The 19249-nt window shown below is 33.3% G+C and overlaps 1 protein-coding gene across 1 annotated transcript in view; it reads right to left on the bottom strand.

The window, feature by feature from the left end:
• The window catches only part of RpL17 (ribosomal protein L17), a 28244-nt gene extending 17073 nt beyond the window's left edge, over positions 1-11171 (bottom strand). Inside the window, exons 1-3 of the mRNA XM_075375252.1 lie at positions 11041-11171; positions 7962-8043; positions 701-835 (exon numbers count right to left, since the gene is read on the bottom strand). Coding sequence (XP_075231367.1) covers positions 701-835; positions 7962-8042 — 216 coding nt within the window. The 5' untranslated portion in view covers position 8043; positions 11041-11171. The remainder of the gene's footprint in view (positions 1-700; positions 836-7961; positions 8044-11040) is intronic.
• Positions 11172-19249: the final 8078 nt, after the last annotated feature.

The following is a 19249-nucleotide window of genomic DNA, read 5'->3' as shown; positions in this document are numbered from 1 at the left end:
TCACAATTTTTGGAAATATGTTACATTCTCGGCCTTATAAGTGTGAAACTATCAGTCCAACGTAAATAATGCATAGGACTATTTTTGAAGGAAATTTTGTCAGCTTCAATTTTTATTAACTGAAAATAGAATAATATAATTTCAATTTTTCACCGAGTGGATAGATTCTAAGATTTAAGCGAAAAACTAAAAAGCCACCTTTAAAGGCCCCCTCCCTAGAGCTCACCATCCGTCCACCACGACTTTTATTTTCTTCAAACTTAGGTATCAAGGAACAACTGTGCCAATTTTCAAAACTCATAGAATTTATTTTACTTGATTTGCATAGTTTGACTGGGCTATAAAGGAAACAATAAACAGTAATTTCTAACTACTTTTCTTTTTATATATGTCTATACTTAAATCTTAAGACACTTTATTAAAATGAGAACTAAGAACTTTCTTCTTAATAAATAAACAGTAAACAATAAATAAAAATTATAAATTGTCTTCTTAAACAATAAAAGTTTCAGAGGAAATGTACGTGGTTTTAATTAATGAATGCTGTCTGCAGATGGAAAGATATTCTTACTGAGCAGGGACTTTTCATTACAACAATCTTCTAATCCATCAATGGTTTAATTATTGGTGTAATTATAAAGAAACCTCCATAGTTTCTGCTTATTAATACTATTTAACAGAAAAAAATCATGAAACTTACCTGAGCACAACGTCCAACTCCACCATTGAATCTGCGAAAGGGAACACATTCCTTCTTTTCAGAAACATTTTTTAAATAGCGAATAGCTCTTCGTAGAGGCATACGTCTCACTGCTTTTGCTGCTTCTCTTGTGTTCTATAAAAAATCAAATAAAACCAACTGATTATTAATGATTAAGATTGTTCCTAAAATAAAAACTGATGAAAATTTCAACTTGCTGCTCAAAACCCGGGTCGCATTTAAAATAATCTGCTATCAGCACTAATATGAATTCACCATTTATTTTGTTAAGAATATACATTTTCTCTGTTTATTACCATCTGTTTACAAAGTTACAAATAGTCAGTATATAATGAATAACAGAGGAAAACGTTTTCTAAAGACTTATGTAAAAGTGTCAACTAACAATAATAATAATAAATAAAGACACCTACTAAGAAAATTTAAGTTAATACATTAATATACTAATTATATATATATATATATATATATATATATATACAATTTAAAACCCTGTTGTGATAAGTTTGGATAAACAATCAATTTATCTGAAATTTTTTACAAATGTCCTTTTTCTGTTAAAAATGCATTAAAAAATTCAGATAATTTTAATTTACTACATTTTTAAAATATGCAAGCAGTTAACAAGTTAGTTACAGTGGAAAATTAATTGATTGTCTTTTTGTCATTAACTACACTTAATGTCCATGTTACAGGTACAGTGATTAGTGCTCATATTTATATCTACAGTAACTTTTTAAACTTAGGTAATATTTGAATTATTTTGTATATAAAAATATTACATTGATGACAATTACTTTATTTATTTCATTCATATTATTTCCTGGTAATCCAGTCGTAAAATATAGATGGTGTAAAGAGTTCTCCAGAATCAATTCTTACCACAGCCAAAAAAAACATCAATATGAAAGGCCCAAAGAGGGGGCGGCACTTACACTTTGAAGGAATACTTGGGTAAGTGAAAAAGTGTCTAAGTGCAATGTTTGATCACAAACTAATAAACTTTTAAAATTTTATAAGTGCTTGACAAAGGAGATTAACATGTTAAAGATGGTAAATGTTAATTGACCTTGCAAATGACCTTGAAAAGCAAGTCGCACCAGATTTTCTGGAGGGTTTGTTTGTAATCCAAACAGTATGAACCACATTAAAGGTGTCTTTTGTATTAGTAATTTTGGTGATGGATAAATTGAGCTCATTTACTTAGAAAGAAAAAGAGCTAATGAAGTGTGCATTTTCCAGGCACCTCAGATGTATAACATATGAAAGTGTTAAAAAATAACAGACACAATGTCTGCCGGACAGCAGACTACAACAGCTGCCTGTATTTTTGACATATGAGCATCACTATATATCACTCTAGATTCGTTCCCCCATTTGTCGTACGGTTCCCATCTATCTCATTAAAAAATTTAGTTCATCCTGAATCCAGTGGTATTTTTTTTGGATTCATTTAGTTTGAAGAATTTTATTAACATTTCTACATATCTTTGTTCATTCTGTTATGGTGTTTACTTTGACCATGTTGATCTCTGTGGCAGAGTAGTAGCATCTCAGCCTTCATCTGGAGGTCCCTGGTTCAAAACCATTAAGCATGGCATTTTTCAAATGTTACAAATTTCCATCTGGTCTAATGGCCTTAGCAGTCCAATGCAGATGTTACTTATATACAATGAGAAAACAAATCCAATGATGACTCTGGCATACCACTTACATGTTCCTGGTATTGGTGCTTGTTTTCCTTGTTTCAGATGAAATTCAAGAATCTCAATTACAAGTACAAGGAAAGAATATGGCTAATACTTCGACTGAAGCAGACAGTGATTAGTCAGAAACTGAAGCTCAGAGACTTGAAGGCTTAGTTTTTGAATCACTCTTCAGTTGCTGTACCATTGGTGACGACTGCTCTGAATTTGATTGTTTCCAGTATTTTTTGATTCATTCATAATAACAAAATTACAGAAATTAACAATCTGCATTCAGTGTCAGTTTTCAGCTCTAGATTAAGTCCAATTAAACTCTTAAATATTGTGTGATGCAGCAACAGAGTATGTTGTAAACTGTAATGTATGCACGGGAGCTGTGGATAACAAATGCAATCTTGTATAGACAATCTTTGAGAGATTGTGTAGTGATTACTTTGTAAGGATCACTGTATCTTCACGGATTGTTTCTGTACTAGTACTGCACTGTTGAATTTTCTGTGAGGGGAAGAAAACTGTAGGGGCACTTTCATGAAGAACAGAAGTGGATTCCCGTCTACTTTGAAGATGAAAAAATTGAAAAAAGGTGAACCTTTGTTCTGGCACAAGGCACACTTACTTGCATCCACGTGGAGGTCAACAAGGGATGTCTACTGTTGACTAAACATGCAGCAACAACTTCCCCCGTCTAGGTCTTGGTACTCAAACCTGACATTTTGAATAACATTGGTGAAGACAGGATTGATCAACTAAACAGCTACTATCCCATCAGTAGAAAACAATAAAGTGGTGGAAGATTTTTTTTTCAATGTTCACTTTAGCTGTCATAAATGGGTAAATAATATATATAGAAAAAAAACCAACAAAAAAATAAGTTTGAAAAACCTTATAAAAGCTGTTGCTTTGAAGCTTGCAGAAATGGGTGGAGGGTTTACTGAATTGCATTCATGACCAAAAAGTGTTGACAGAACTGTTGCTGGCAATTTTAGTACACACATCCTTGGCAAATAAGACAAATGCAACAAGGTACTGTAGGATCTGCTCTGATAAGGGACTGAAGGAGAATGGAAAAGAAAGAGGAGAGAGTCGAGATTTTGGTGAAAGGAGTGTGGCATTGGACTGTGTTTTCCTCAGTTCTTCATTGAATAAAACACACACACACACACATGTATGTGTCAATTATACCTAAATTATCATTTATGCCATTATTGCTATACATTATCAAATAATATTTGATAATATTTGACAAAACTATACATTTGATAAAACCAAAGAGCAGGTACATTTTTGAAAATTATTTTTGTTTTCTGTAACAAGATATATTGTACCAGGTGATTTAAAAAGGACTTCACTACTTTAAAAGTATGTAAAAATTTATTTAGATAACTTACAGATTAGATTGAGATCTCATTTCATAGAAAAACACATCAAGTTTTGACTAGTGTAGTTCATTAGTACTGAATTCAGCCACAGCGCTTTTTAACTAAAAAATGGATACATTTACTGGTGTGGTACATACTCGCTGTATTTTAGTTTCACGATGTGCAATCAGCACTACAATTCAACGTAATTTTCATAGAGTATGGTATGTAGAGAGGCTCCTAGTAGACATACACTTGGCACCAAACCTTCATGAGATCTTTTTGTTTAACATACAATATCACCAGGATGCCCATGTGTCCCTGAAGCTGCTGTGAAACAACTCAGAAAAAGTTATACACATAGACTGAAAAAATCAACTGGACATGCATCACATGAGACTGGCATTCCACAAACAACTGCACTTGAAGCCATACAAACTAACCATGGTTCAATACATAGATGACGACAAAGTTGCTTGGCTGCAGTTACACATGGAAGTAATGGATAGAATTGCAGACGATACATTTTTACACAATGTAATTTTAATGATGAGATGTTTCATATCAGTGGCAAGGTGTACACCCATAACTGCCAAATATGGGGTAGTGAAAACCCTCATGAAACTTTGCAGCACATTCATGATAGCCCTACACAGACTCGGACTTTAATCTGGAGGTGCCGGGTTCGAATCCCAGTTAGACATGGCATTTTTCATACATTACAAATTTCCATTTGGGCTAATGAATGTAGCAGTTGAACACGTAATCTCATAAAAAAAAATCTAGATTGTATGACTCAGTTCTTCTTCCAGGAGGCAACCGTAAATGATATCATTTATCTGGACATGCTTCAAAATTTTCTAATTCCTCAGTTTGATGATGATGGATGCCATTACTATCAGCAAGACAGGGCACCACCTCACTACTGCATAATAGTCCAAGATTTTTTTAATACTTGTGTCTCAGATCAGTAGAGTGGTTGTGAAGGTCTAATTGCAAGGCCGCCTCACTCTCCAGATTTGAACATGTTAGATTTTTTCTTGTGAGGTTTCATTAAAAACTAGGTTAATATACCACCTTTGCCTGCTGATTTTGTTGAGTTAAGACTGAATTAACATCGCAGAAGCAGAGATAACACCAAACTTGCTAGCTACAATGAAACTGACTTCAGATGGGATTGTATGTCACATTACAAATGGAAGCCATACTGAACCCAAAGTGAATACTGAGTGACAAACTTAACGCATTTTTCTATGAAATGAAACCTAAACTGAATTTGTCAGTATCACAGTAAATTTTTATAAGCTTTTAAAGTTCTTTTTGAATCACCCACTATAATACATAATTAGAAAGAATAAGTTTCAAGCCTTTATTTTTTTTATATAATACACTCATACATCAGGATAATAATAGTAAAGTATGATTTTTTTTAAAAACCAGTAAAAAATATCAGTTTGGCCTGTAAAACAATGTTAAAAGCATTAGACCTAAAATTATTAAAAATACAAAAAATTTACAATTTTCAACAGTAGAGACTTTACCTTACAAATGCCATGTAAAACTATATGAATTAAAAAATCAGGTTTAACAAGGTTTGGTAATGGAAATGCTACATATGTTGTAATAGGATCAGCTTAATTGTTAAGGAATACTATCTATTTTGTCTAGAGAATTTCAACTAAGAATGGACTCTTACAATAAGGTTTATAAAACTGGCTCAAATTCTGGGCTGTGAGCAGAGAAGTAATTTGAAAAGTTGACAGGAAGATAAAGTTGATTGTCTTAAAATACTGTGCTGCTGGGAAGTTTTGGATAGGGGTGATAATTTAATCATAAAATTTCTGTATTAGACATTCTGTGACTTGGGTGTAAGACAATTTTTTCTATCTTATAATATTTATCAGTTTGGTGCTGAGACTTAAGATGAAGTTGATAGTTTATTTACTGTACTGTTAGTACGATATGATAACAGGAGAGGTTTGACAATGAGAATAAGAAAACTTGGATCACAATGTTCCATTGATTGAATTTATTTAGCTAAGAGAATACTGAGGGAATTAAAGATGTATACTTTGAGTGCTAAAAAGGAGATAAAAATTTTTTGTACACTAAAAAGAATCATGTTTTGCTGTGTTAAAAAGAAATTTCTAATCCCACAAGATTACAAGCAATGTTGAAGCAAGCTTGAGAGATCTTGAGAAAACTGTTTAAATTTCTCCTTTGTAGTGGGGTAATGTACTTCATAAATTAATTGTCCTCTGTTGAGAAAGTTAATATATTACATGCACAACAACCTTAATTAATATAGAGAATATTTTAAACAGGAAAATAAGTGAAAATAGTGGACAAAGTTTTAAAAAACACTAAGTGAAGTAAAGCTCCTGTTTTGACTACAACGTTTTTGAATAAAGTTTTATTGTATTTTGATTTTGGCATATGAGCTAGTGCCTTCATCTTCTTAATCTATAATTTTACTTCTCCAGAAGAAAGGGGATTTGAATCACGTAACTGGTTATACTGGAATATCATTCATGAGTGCAAATGATAAAATATACTCAGGGCTTTTATTAGATTTGGAAAATTGGATCAGTATTAAAACTTATGTTGTACAAGCACCAGGCAGGATTAGGAAATGTTTCTCTGATTTGATAATGCATTTATTTTATGTGATGAAATTTAATTGATTTTAACTTTAGTAGACAAAAATAAACTACGAAAAAATCTGCAGTACTACTACAAATAGTAAGAATTCATAAAATAACATTATTTTAAAATTTTGACTAGGGAATATTTAATATTATTTTTTTTTTTAATTCTTGCATAGGTGATGCAGTAATACTTTTCCATTTTATTAGCAGACGTTATTTTTTCAAAATAACAATTACATAAAATGAATTTATCAATATGTGTAACAAACTCAATACTAACCCTTACCAAGATATTATTTTTTTATTGGTAGACAAAAATTAATAAGCAGCACCAAAGTAAATTAAAATAGATTAAGAGGCTGTAAAGGGACACAGCCACTTACTATTTATTTATGTATAGTTTTTAATAAAAATCATAAAGACCTTTTTCTATAGCTAAAATAATCCTTATTCTAAAAAACACAAATATGTACATATAAACACAAAATACAATTTTAAAATGTGGCAAGTCATTAGGTTAATAGAAAAGTATACCCAATAAAATGTTACAAAAAAAAAACAGAATACAACTGCTTAGAAAAAACACAAACAAAAATATTTAAATTAGAATATATTAAAAAAAGATAGAAATTAATACCAAAATCAATACAACTGATTCCATACTCTTTTGACAGAAAGTCAAGTCTACACAACATGGGGAAGAGATCATTGTTTTAGTCTAGTAAGATCATACTTCATGAACTAAAAGCAGCAGCTATCCTGTGGCAAATAAAGATTTGAAACAACCTAGGCACCATATGCTACACAACTAGTATAAAATTTTATTTTTTCTCTTAAATGAAATGCTGGAATACAATTAAGAAAAGACAAAGGCATTTAGAACAATTGAGTTTGACACTCAGTTGTATGTTAACAATTAGTATAAGTCCATTCTATAAGTCAGACGCTAAAACCACTAAAAGCTGTTTGTCATCATTAAAGAAAAGAACCAATTTACCCAAAATAGCATGGATGACAAGGGTCATTTTATTCAATAAGTGGTTTCTTTTATAGTTCATTACTTAAAAGAAAATAAATTCAATAACTCAGAAGTTCTAAGTATGAATAAAAGCGAGTAGGGAAAAACATTTTTAATTAATAAGATTTTTTTAATTCAACAAAATACAGCACACCACCAATAAATAATCAAGGAATGTAAAAATATAAATACACATGCATGCGGGTGGGCATGCAAAAAAAAGAACCTGCACAAGTCACACTTAAAACTGTAAATGGGTAAATCTGGGTTTATGTATTTTAATAATCTGTTTTTAAAGCACACTACCTACAAGGAAACTTACTTTTCCTGAAAGTAAGTTTTTACTTACTTTTTTTTATTGCTGAAAACACTGGTCAAAAATTAAACTAGAAACATAAAATACAGATATTCCAAGTAGAAGTGATCCCAATCAAAATAAAAAACATTCTTTAATTCTATCAATATTAACTGACAAAAAAAGTTTCACTACTTTAAGAAAAGTTACCTTACCTTAAAATGAACTCTTAAATTAGAGCCACGTGCCTTACAGGACTTTGTAGCATTATCAGGTTCATGAGAATAACGCGCCATTCTGTAAAAAAAAACCAACATCAATAAGAATAATTAATAACTTGTATTTAAAGTAATAAATAAATTCAGGATATAAATTTATTTAAGATAATTTTGGGTCACCTCAAAGCAAATCAACCAACAAATTAAATGATTGCTATGACCTTTTTAATTTTTGTATACTCATTCTTTCATATTCATGAGTTCAAAATCAATTTTTTTTTTTAATTTTTTATATGAGGTGGACTAAATTTCACATAGCCCCAGACTGACTTGAAAAAAAATCCATTATTTAAAGACTTGAAACAAATCCACAAATCCGTTGTACTATATAAAAATTACTACATTTTGTTATGAACATCAATTTCCTAGCTTGCATATTTATATCCTAAAATCAGTTCTGAATCAAAAGCATTTAAAATTTCATTTTTTCAAAAGTATTTCACTGTGAAGAGAAGAGACATCAATTCAAATATTTACTTAACATAGTTCTGGAAAGCCTATTCATTAATTTTTAATGCTTGATGTACTCTTCCTTAAATTTTTATAAAAGATCAAAAGTGCAGGATTTTTCAAATGTTGATTTTGATGCCTTATATTTCAGACGGAGAAAATAATAAAAATTACAACATTGATATTCAACTTAAAAGTAAGATATTCTAGTTACAATATCCCCAAAAATTGAAAAACTGGAAACTATCATTTCTTTTAAGAACCAAATCTTGTATTTATAAACAATTCTAAAAATCATATTTTTGTTTGGCCAGGGTAAAGTTAATTTGATAGAGGTTCTCGTAATGTTACAAAATAAATTTAGGCCCAAATTAACTGATATGTTTGATAATACTGGTTCATGGTATAATTTACATTCCAAATAATCTTGACACATATTTATTGGAACTTCTGTAAAACTCCTGTAAGTTCTACAGAAACTGGTTCAACTGTTATTATATGATGAACAAAAAAAAATAAAATGATAATTGAGATAATAGGTTAGTTTGCAATGGTTTTGTTTGAAACACTAAACTAGAAAAATTATATAGTAGGCATTTATAATCAAAAGTACCAAATTTAAACATATACTCTTCATGTCAAATTTTGGTAAACGTAATTAATAATGAAACATTTCAGATCTCACTTAATAAGGGTGTATAAGGAATCTGTAAATGAGAACCCAGACTATTTTGACAGCCATCTTTTACTTGTTCCAAAAACAGATAGAAAAAACAATTCTAATTAATATATAACAATATTTCACTATACATTATACACCATTTGCTTACAAATTTTAATGAATAAAATTAAGAGATTTAAAAACAATGAGGAAAATAATTTGAAATAAACTAAATTTATTTTTTAGTGAAAGTTGTTTTTAAACTAGTCTCAAAACTAATACATTAATTTTGTAAATTTATTTTTTACACAATTCTTTATTGGAATATAGTTTTTGCTTAATGTACAATTTTCAGTAGAAATAAAAGTATCTTAATGGTTAAATTTTATAAAAGATCACAAATGAACACACATACAAAACATTTAGCAATTAGTCAAATAACTCATCTCTTCAGCTCCTAAATTAATGAAACTTTAAGTATTGTGGATATTCGTAGATACTTTACTTTAAAAGTGTTTTTTCAACAAAAGAAAAGGTCAAATTATACCTTATTTCCAAAGGAGTCTGCCTCCTCCTTAGAAAATTTAACCTACTCTAAAAGCCATGTTAAGATTTTGTTACTCATCAATTAAGCTATAAACTAAATTCATATCCTACTCTCTAGAATCTTTCAATTAACAAAAAGTAAAAGTACTGCAATTCCAAATCATTTGGTAACTTTTGATCTAATAAAAAAAAAAATTAATCCCCATACAACCTTCCAATAACCAATAATTTAAATTGATGGTATTAAAATATGTTTTTTTAAATGTATTTGGTCTTTAAATTCAAAGAATAATATTATGAAAGTTTCGGAACCCTTGCCCTAAAGGGTCTTGACTCCTTTTCATGAATACCATTATATTTGTCAATCAACAAAATTAACTGGATTATAAAATGTTCTTTTTAATAATGGTTTTTACCTTTAAAGTAGTAATGGTGTAGGAAAGGCTGGGCCTAGTAGCACCTTCAAATAATAATAATAATACAGAAATCTCTATATTTGATTCTTTCTTTTTCAGAATCTACTCAAACTTTCAACAAAAAAAATTATAACATGTTACTCAAGTGGTTCAGATCCCTTCCCATGTGCTCAGTACTCAATAATTTGATCTAATTAAAAATATTTATATATATATATATATATACACACATTACATTATTTTAGAATCGTTATATATTTCTGACACAGCACTATACTGAAATAACCTACAATATGCAAATATCGATTAAAGAAAACACAGTATAGTTTTTGTAAAAACTGAGTAACTCTTTATGGCAAGAATTTATATGTGTCAATCTTTTGCAAATAAAAAAATTACTTCAACAACAAAAAAACAATAATTTATTTTAACTTTGAAGCATAATAAAATTTTCTAAATAACAAAATTTACTTAGAAACGAACGATATGAATAGAAATAACACACTAAAAGGAATTTCACGTAATCTCAACCCATAAGACTATACAAATCCTAGGGAAACTATTGCAATAGATCATATTTACGAACTGTACGAAACTACCCCTAATCTCTCGACAACCGACGAATTTCAATAAAACACAAACTTGACAGATTACTCCAACTAACAAACAATCCATTTTATTATAACCGTAAAAAACGCAGAAAATGTAAAAATTAATAATGATCAACGATAATTATTCAGTCCTTTAACACACGACACTTAACCTCACTGTAAAATACCACGTTCACAAAAATGATGAGATCATAAAACGTATGCAAACACTACATAAGAGTACTTAAAATATAAATAATAAACGCAAACAATAACATATATCTTAACAAAATTAGTGTTAAGGTAGATTCATAACGATAGAAAAATAAAATCCTAAGTCTTAACAGACTCACCTAGCTGACGGTATGAAACGGAAGGGCTAACTGCAAGGCGGATGTGAGATCAAAATAATAAGAAATATTGAAAACAGCACACTACCAAGTGGATTATTTTTACTATTCTTTTTTGAACAATTTTTTCGAACACGTTTTATATTTACCCAAAAACGTTTGCGCTTATGGCCCAGTCTCTACTTTAGTGCAGTGTTAACACAAATATTGTAAATTAGGCAATGACGAAATTGTTAAAATTTTTATACTCTATGTTTCACAAAAAAACGGTGTCATCTTTTTTAAAACTATTTCATTTTATTATAAAATTGTATTATACAATAAACAACGGAAATTGTTTACAGTAATGTAAATATCGTATATGTGATCAGCGTTCGTGGAATTGCTACATTTTATACCTGAAGCATAGAAGTGACACTTTTGTTTTATTCATAAGGCAGAAGGGAAATTTAATTTTGGTATAACACATTTTCTTTTAACTGACTACACTTTAATTTAAGAAGAAAGTTACAAAAATTACCCCAACTCTGTACTCCCTTTGTTTCTTTCTAAATCAAGCATGCTTTGAGGTATTACCTGGAAGAACTGAATGGTATGGTGCCATATTTGTGCTCATGGTGTTTGGTCTAGATTTCAGAGGATATTTCTATTTGATGATGTATTAAAAAGTATGACAACATTAAATTGTCTTGGTTCATTTAAAATGTTGTTCTTGAGCGTTTTAAAATTTCTAGTTGCTTAAGTAAGCAACTTTAAATTAATAGTCACATAATATGCAATGTTCATGAAACAAAACACTTTAATAACTTGAATTACACAAACACCTAAAAAAATAAAAAATGAATTTTCTAATGAACAATGGCAATTTAAATCATATATATAACTAATCACTAGCGACATAGATTCTTCAAAACGAATCCAAATACCAGTGCTGTTTCCAGTAGCACAAAAGTCCTCCTCACTCTCTGAAAATGTTTAATGTTAGGGTGTAAGCTAACACAAAGAAAAAGTTTTTTAATATTCATCATAAATTTAAAGTTCCATAGTAAATTTCAAAACTTGTAGGTAAAAGAGATTATTATACACCTAGGAGAAAACATTTTTATACATACATTTTAAAAATAAGAGATGATTCGATTTGGTGATTTGTTTATAAATTTTTACAAACCTGCAATTCTATATTCATATAATAAAAAGATAACGGAAAAATATTTTTATGTGAAATTATATAGATGCAAAAAGTATTAAATTATGCTCAGTTATTTTATTATGTATTATAATTAGCGTGATGTTGGAGTTACAATCTCAAATATGTAGTTTAACAATAAAATTAAGTTTCAAAAATAATCCAAAAAGTAAGGTAAGTAAAAGTTCAAATTTTACCCATTACTGATCGATCCTCTTCTGTATTACCTTCTTTTTCCAAAAGCTAAGAGTGTATATTTAAAGATCAACAATATATTTGTACTCTGATACAGTTTAAAAAGTTACTGTAATATTAAAAGCAACTACAACTGATGTTGCTTATCACAGATTATGCAAAGAAGGTATTTTTTATTTTCAAGCTCCTCAGAGACTAATGTGTGTAAAGAAAAGGAGAAACAACCAAAATGTAAAGGTATTGAACATAATCAAAAGTACTCAAGCTCTACTCAGGATAAATGGGTAAGGAATTTCCTTCAGTATTTTGGAAAGCTGTTGCTGAAGTTCCTGACAAATTAAAAATTTAATTAACAGTCTCATCGTTTCATCAAACTTCAGCAACTGATTTTAACACTTAAAGAAATTCCCATAAATCCTGAGTAGAGCTTAAATACTTTTGATTATGTTTGATACATTTACGTTTTGGTGGTTTTTTCTTTACACACATTAGTCTCAGGCTACATATCTTGTTTATATGAAATCATCAGAATAGGTTTTTTGAAATTTAATTAAAATTATAATTTAAAAGTACAGAGAAGTGTGCTAATCATCTTAACCACTAGTATAATTTTTTTTTCAATTTAAATAAAATATTACAAAAAAATTTATAACAGTGACTGAGGAGGTTAACACATCTCCATGTAATTTTAATTATGTTTCAAAATTAAATGTGTTTAAAAAAACACATTTTATTAAAGAAGAGATCTGTACAAAAGTGCTCATGAAAAAAAACAAAAACAGTAAGTATAAAAACAAATTTTATAAATAATTTTATTCTACTTCTAAGATACAATTTACTATTTATTAATGGAATCTTGGCTACTCTAATGTAAGGTGAACCTTTGAGTTCCATTTTTAAAAGCAAGAGAAAGAACTCTTCTGTAGCAATTTTTTTATGGTTTCAAAACCATAAAAAAATTGCTACTCTACTTTCAAAAGTAGAGTACATTATTTATGCTACCTGCATTTTATCCTCCAAAAATAATGATTATGTTAACAAAATGCAGAGAATTTTTGGGTGAATGTAGTAATCTGTTCCTGGGTGTTTTTACTCAAAAGAAGATTCTCATGTTTGTAATAATAATAATAATATTTTTGTTTTATTTTATTTTTTTCAAGGGAGGGGGTGGAAATGCATTTATGCATGGAGTGTTGGGCTCCCACTGGTGGTCTTATCCAATTGCAATAAGTAGACTACCAGCTAAAACCAACCCCCTTTCTACCAGGACTCGGCCCAGAACCGTTTTACATATTACGTAAGGTCAAGTCATCCTATCCTAGCCTGATAAGGCTGCTACCTATTTTTCACCTTGCTTAGGACTATCCAGGTCACCCTTCTTGGCCCTGAGAATTTCCCCAACAAATGAGGTTACACTCTCCTATCTGCTCAGTCATGGAGCATCATCGCAACCACATTGTTGGGCTCAGTGCTGTCATCCTTCTTTAATACCTTTAGTATTTGAAAAAGAGATGTGCTCGGTGTCGTCCAGTACACTGAACCAGTAGAGGCAGTCAGGAGATGGTGCTTTGCTATAGCATGAAGATAAGCGCAGAAGTACCTGTAACCTGTTAAAAACTGGGACACATAGTACCCTACCTTTCCATGCCACCGTTCTGTGCACAGTCTGGTCTCGCGGTTTCAGGTTTCTTGTTAGGCGAGGAACATGCGAATCCGTTCTTCCCAGGCGATGGTCTTCTGGTCTTCACCTGCCCGTCGCCTTCTGTAGACCGCCTGGCGCTCCCTTGCCAAAATAGAAATTCGTATAAGGCCGGCGACCACAGAACGGAAGGCTCGGAAATCGTCCGATACAAGAAAGCGACTTGTAAGCGGTGCGTTGCATCCACGAAAACCGCTTTCAATTTCTCTCAAATTTTAACACCTGGGCCAACATTTCCGCCTCGTATAACAGAAGGGAATGCACTGTGAACTTTAGCATTCATCAATTATTGGTCTTCAGTCAGCCGACATTCGCCATGAGCCGGCTGAGAGTAGTTACGGCTTTGTTGGCAGCTGTTCGTAGCTGCTCAGAAAAGCTGAGTTTCCGGGCAATCATCATAGTAAGGTAATTCGCGGCCGGCTTGGTATCGACAATCTCATCCCCGATCTGCAAGGAGAGAAGGGTGTCAGTACGCTTCTTCGTTAGAATTATGATCTCCGTCTTGCTGAGAACTTTATGGATGATCCATAGTCATCCAGCCAGGCGCTGATCCTGTGCATCGCTCGGCTGAGCCTCAGTTGGGCGCGTTCAGTTGGTCTGCAACAAGTAGCCAAACGTCGTCAACGTACCCAACCAAGGCCGTCTCTTCCGACATCTCCAGCCTCGCCAAGCCGTCGTAGACAACGATCCAAAGGTTGGGACTGAGAATCGACCCCTTGTACCGCCCCCGACGTGATCGTGATCATCTGCCAGTCTGCTCCAGTCTCGTAGATAAGACCGCGGTTCCTCAGGTATGTGCTACCATTCTGAGGAGATATGGAGGTTCGTGGAACGAATGCTCTAGGGCCCGAAGCATATCGCTCAACTGTACTGAGTTGAACGCATTTTTCACATCCAATAGAACGAGTAGGACTAAACGACGCGAAAAATTGTCGTCCTCTGCTTGTCGCAGTGCCCCAGCAACCTTTTAGACTGCGTCTAGGGTTCACCGACCATGCCGGGAGCCGTACTGGTTTGGTGACAGGCCATCTGACTGATTCATCGCTGCAACCATTCTTTCGCTTATTAGCTTCTCAAATGCCCAGTTATATCAACCATACTCATTTGACTCCGGGTTTCATTTGCCCTTGGGTATCAGCACAAGACACGCGCTCTTCCATCTGGCGCTGAAGGCCCCAGCCTCCAGACATGCGTTGTACGTGTCTAGAAGCAGACGGGGTCTGCAGCATTCCACCAGCTAGAGGATCTCGCCCGGTATGCCATCGGACCAGGGGGTTATCTGCCCTTCAGTGACCATAGAATTCCCTCCAGCTCCTCCACTCAGAAGAACGGGAAATCATCAAAGTCGCAGTCAGCACGAACTGAGTGGGCCGGAAATAACGACGTGCTTCCGCTTTTGCCTAGTCTAGTGGAGCTGGTGACCGTTGTGAGACCACCAGTCTTACTATCTTAAAACCCAGTCTCCAAGGGTCTGTGTCCACGGTCTCTGTCAGTTCTCGTCAGTACCGTGTCTTGCTCATGTTGGCCCGTAGGAGCCGCTTTTTTACCGCCTTTTGCTCAGCCGATCTGGCGTTCGCGTCCGTGCAATTCCTTGCACGTTCCGCCGCTCGTCTCAGCCGAAGACATTCTCAGCGTAATTTTGCAATCTCCGGTGTTCACCAGTAGAAGGATAGCTTCCGCTGCCTCAGCCCCCTGTGGGGCATGGTGGCGTCGCATGCAGAAGCAATCAGCCCCATGGTGAAGCAACCACGGCTTTAGCGTCAGCGACCCCCCCCCTCCCAGTGGTGGCAATGTTCCCAGGGGCTACCGCCCCTGAGGAAATTCTTTCTATAAATCTGTTTTCGTCGATTTTATTGACATTGTATTTTTTCACCAGCTATGGGGAACTCGGGCGTCCCGTGCACCAACTAGAACTCTAAACGAGATGTATTGATGGTCGCTACCAGTGAGGAATTTTTGTCCTGGACGAGCTTGACCCGCTCTTCGAAGAAGAGAGAAATATCGAGAATAATAATAATAATGTCCCGGATTAAACCCAATCCCGCGTCCGTGCAATTACATCTACGCACACGTCCGGGGCGGGCAACGACATAGTACTTTTGCTTACGTTGGTCAACGGGGCGATGATTTTGCCTAGGATCTCCTTTTTGGAGTACGGGATTGGTGGTCCCGAGCTGGTTGCGGTTGTGTTTATCGGTTTCGCTGTTTGCGGAAGTGGCGGAAGGTATGACCGCGATCTGTTTTTGCCGATGCTAGGACGAGTGCAGACGGGTAGTGTTTTCCTTCTTCCCTGTTGAGGGTCTTGGTTAAGGGTGAGCTGTTGTGAGCTTGCTTAGCTGAAGTCTTGTGCCATCCAGCTTTAAGTAGCTGTATGAGAGATCAAGACTACACAGAAAGTCAGTTACTTTGAAGCCAGAAAATTGTGCTTGGCAGAATACCAAAGACTGTTACATGCACAGGTTGTGTAGCTCCTGCAGCTTCCATCAAACCAAAGGGCATATTTTTTGAACTGCCACCAGTTTTAGCATGCATGATCGAATATATTATCAATGAAAAATTGAAGAGTTGACTATCAAGAGAAAACAGCTTAAAATTGATGCAGAAGAAAACAAATGCTTCCAAATCTAAAAGTTCTGTAGAACCCAGTAACAAGCCATCAACCAGTTACAAGATTAATGAAAATGAAATTAAAACAGAGAAGAAGCCTGAAGTTAAATCAGAGCAGGTTCAAAATAGAGAAAATGCCCACTCAGGCAACAGCAAAGCCAGAGAGAGATTAAACTACTAGAAAAAGAGAAATGTCCAACAATGGAGCAGGTGTGGAGGTCTTTAAAATAGAGGGTGAGCACTTCAGCCACTCCAAATAGCATTAGCAGGGAATGCATCAAGTCATGATTCAGATGCACTGTTTACTGCACAATCGGAACCAGTATCATCTGATGCTGGCAGCAGGAGCTCTTCTGTGATTTACTGTGGAGGATCAGAGGAATCCTTCTTTGAGGCCTCTGACATCCTGGAGTTCAAAATCGAGGCCTTCAGGAAGACTGGAAAAAGAAGAAAAAAAGGATGTCCTAAGAGTAAACCTAGCCAATATATTTTAAGAAGAAGTCAGTTGTTATATGCTTACTTATGATTGATTAAGTTTTGATACTTTGTAAAAATATTTCATTAAAAATGGTTATGTGTTGTAATGTTTTAAAGTGTTTTATTATGTTAATTTTTTTAAGTGGCAAGGGCCCTTTACTCCCTTGTTATCTTGTGTATATTTAGGGTTTTAATATCCTTCAACAAGTCTTTTTTGAATGATCTGTCTTTGACAAGACTAGTCTTCTGATTAGGTTGCTAGTATTTTTTTTTTTTATGTGAAAAGAGGCTAATGACTACAGTAGTCAATGCTCTAAAATCCAAAAACCTAAAAAAAAATATTAGCAATAGTAATAGATTTACTGTTAATTATATCTTTCCTGAATGAGATATTTCATATGATATCTGTATGTAAATATGCTCCAAAGTTTACTCAAGTATTTAGGCAGCACTGGAATAAAACTATTAAAGCACCCTCCTTACAGTCATGAACTTATTCTATTTGACTTTGTGCTGTTCCCCCAGTGAAGAACAGACTGAAATTATGACTTGCTAAGGGCTTGGGACAATGAGTGTGCTCAGATTTCTGATAAGATGGCAGGGTTTCTATGAAGACTGGTTTCGAAGGATATAATTTGTGATAGAAATTATTTATAAAAATTATAAAAATAAAATAGTATTGAAAAACCTTTCTAGTGCCATCTGTAAATCCAGCAGAATTTAATAATTTTCACTTAAATTTGCTTTAGAAGCATAATACAGAACTAGACACTGAAAATTATTCTTTTCACTCACGAAAGTAAACTTACAGAAATAATTCCAGACCTCAGTGGTGTTGTGGTAACTTTCCTTTGAAAGGTCCAGTTTTGAATCCTGGTTAGGCTTGACATTTTTTATGTGCTTCAAAATTTTTATTCCATATCTCCACTCACAAGCTTCAAGGTTATAAATTAATTATCAATAAAAAAAATCATTATTTTCAGAAAATGCCTATGTACATAATTGGCTGAACTGAATTTATGTGAAAATACAAATTTTTAAATAAAAATTATCTAACAGACCTAACACCAACTTATTTCATGAAGTGGTAAGAATTTTTAAGGATAAATTAAATATATATTTTAATTCTGTTACATAATTTTAATCTATTATATACATATTTAATAGTTTTATATATAACAGATTCTTCAAACATAATTGGTACCTAAATATACTGCAAGTATGGGTTATACAAGGGAATCTCCTTGCATTCATCAACGGTTTCCTCAGTAGTTGGTCCTTTAAAGTTCGGGTTGGAATGATGGTATCCAACAGTTTTTGAAATTGGAATACTTGCAAGGGAATGTCCTAAGTATTACCTTGTTTGTGGTAGCCATAAATGCCACAGTAAACTGCATGTGGAAACCAATTATATGTTCATTATTTGTAGATGAGTTTTCAGTTTACATTGCATGTAGAACTTTAGCTACTGCCAACAGGCTGCTCCAGAACACAATTACCAGTTTGGAGTAGTATAAAATGACCAAGAATTCACCTTTTCCCAGGAAAAAACAAATGGATTCGCTTTTTCTGAATGAGGAAACATGTTGGCCCTCAATAATTTTTATATGCTGATCTAGTTGAATCATGCACGAGGTTAGGTTTTTAGGATTATGATTTGACCAGCAACTGATGTGTGTTACATATTTAAAGGAACTAAAGGATGTCTAAAAATGCTAGATATGCAGAGAGTACTGTCTAATACTAGTTGGTGTGCTGATCCAGTATATATGTTGCGCTTCTATCGAGCGTTGATCGTTCACACTTGGACTACATCTACGTTACTTATTACTCGTGCTTTTAGGATGCTTGATGTGGTTCATAATTAATTTCTTTGTCTTGCTACGGGTGCTTTTCGTTCGAGCGCCGAGGTAAGGCTTCTTGTCAACAGCCGTGAACCGCCTTTTTGGTATAGTTGAAACCAAACAATCTGTTCCTATATAGCTCGTATTAAAGTGCAACTATCATCCACTTTTCGGTGCAGGGTTTTCCAACCCACATCTTAATCA

The sequence above is a fragment of the Lycorma delicatula genome, chromosome 1 (genome assembly GCF_047948215.1).
Source record: "Lycorma delicatula isolate Av1 chromosome 1, ASM4794821v1, whole genome shotgun sequence".
NCBI classification, from domain to species: Eukaryota; Metazoa; Arthropoda; class Insecta; order Hemiptera; family Fulgoridae; genus Lycorma; species Lycorma delicatula.
This window is presented reverse-complemented; position numbering and strand designations above follow the sequence as displayed.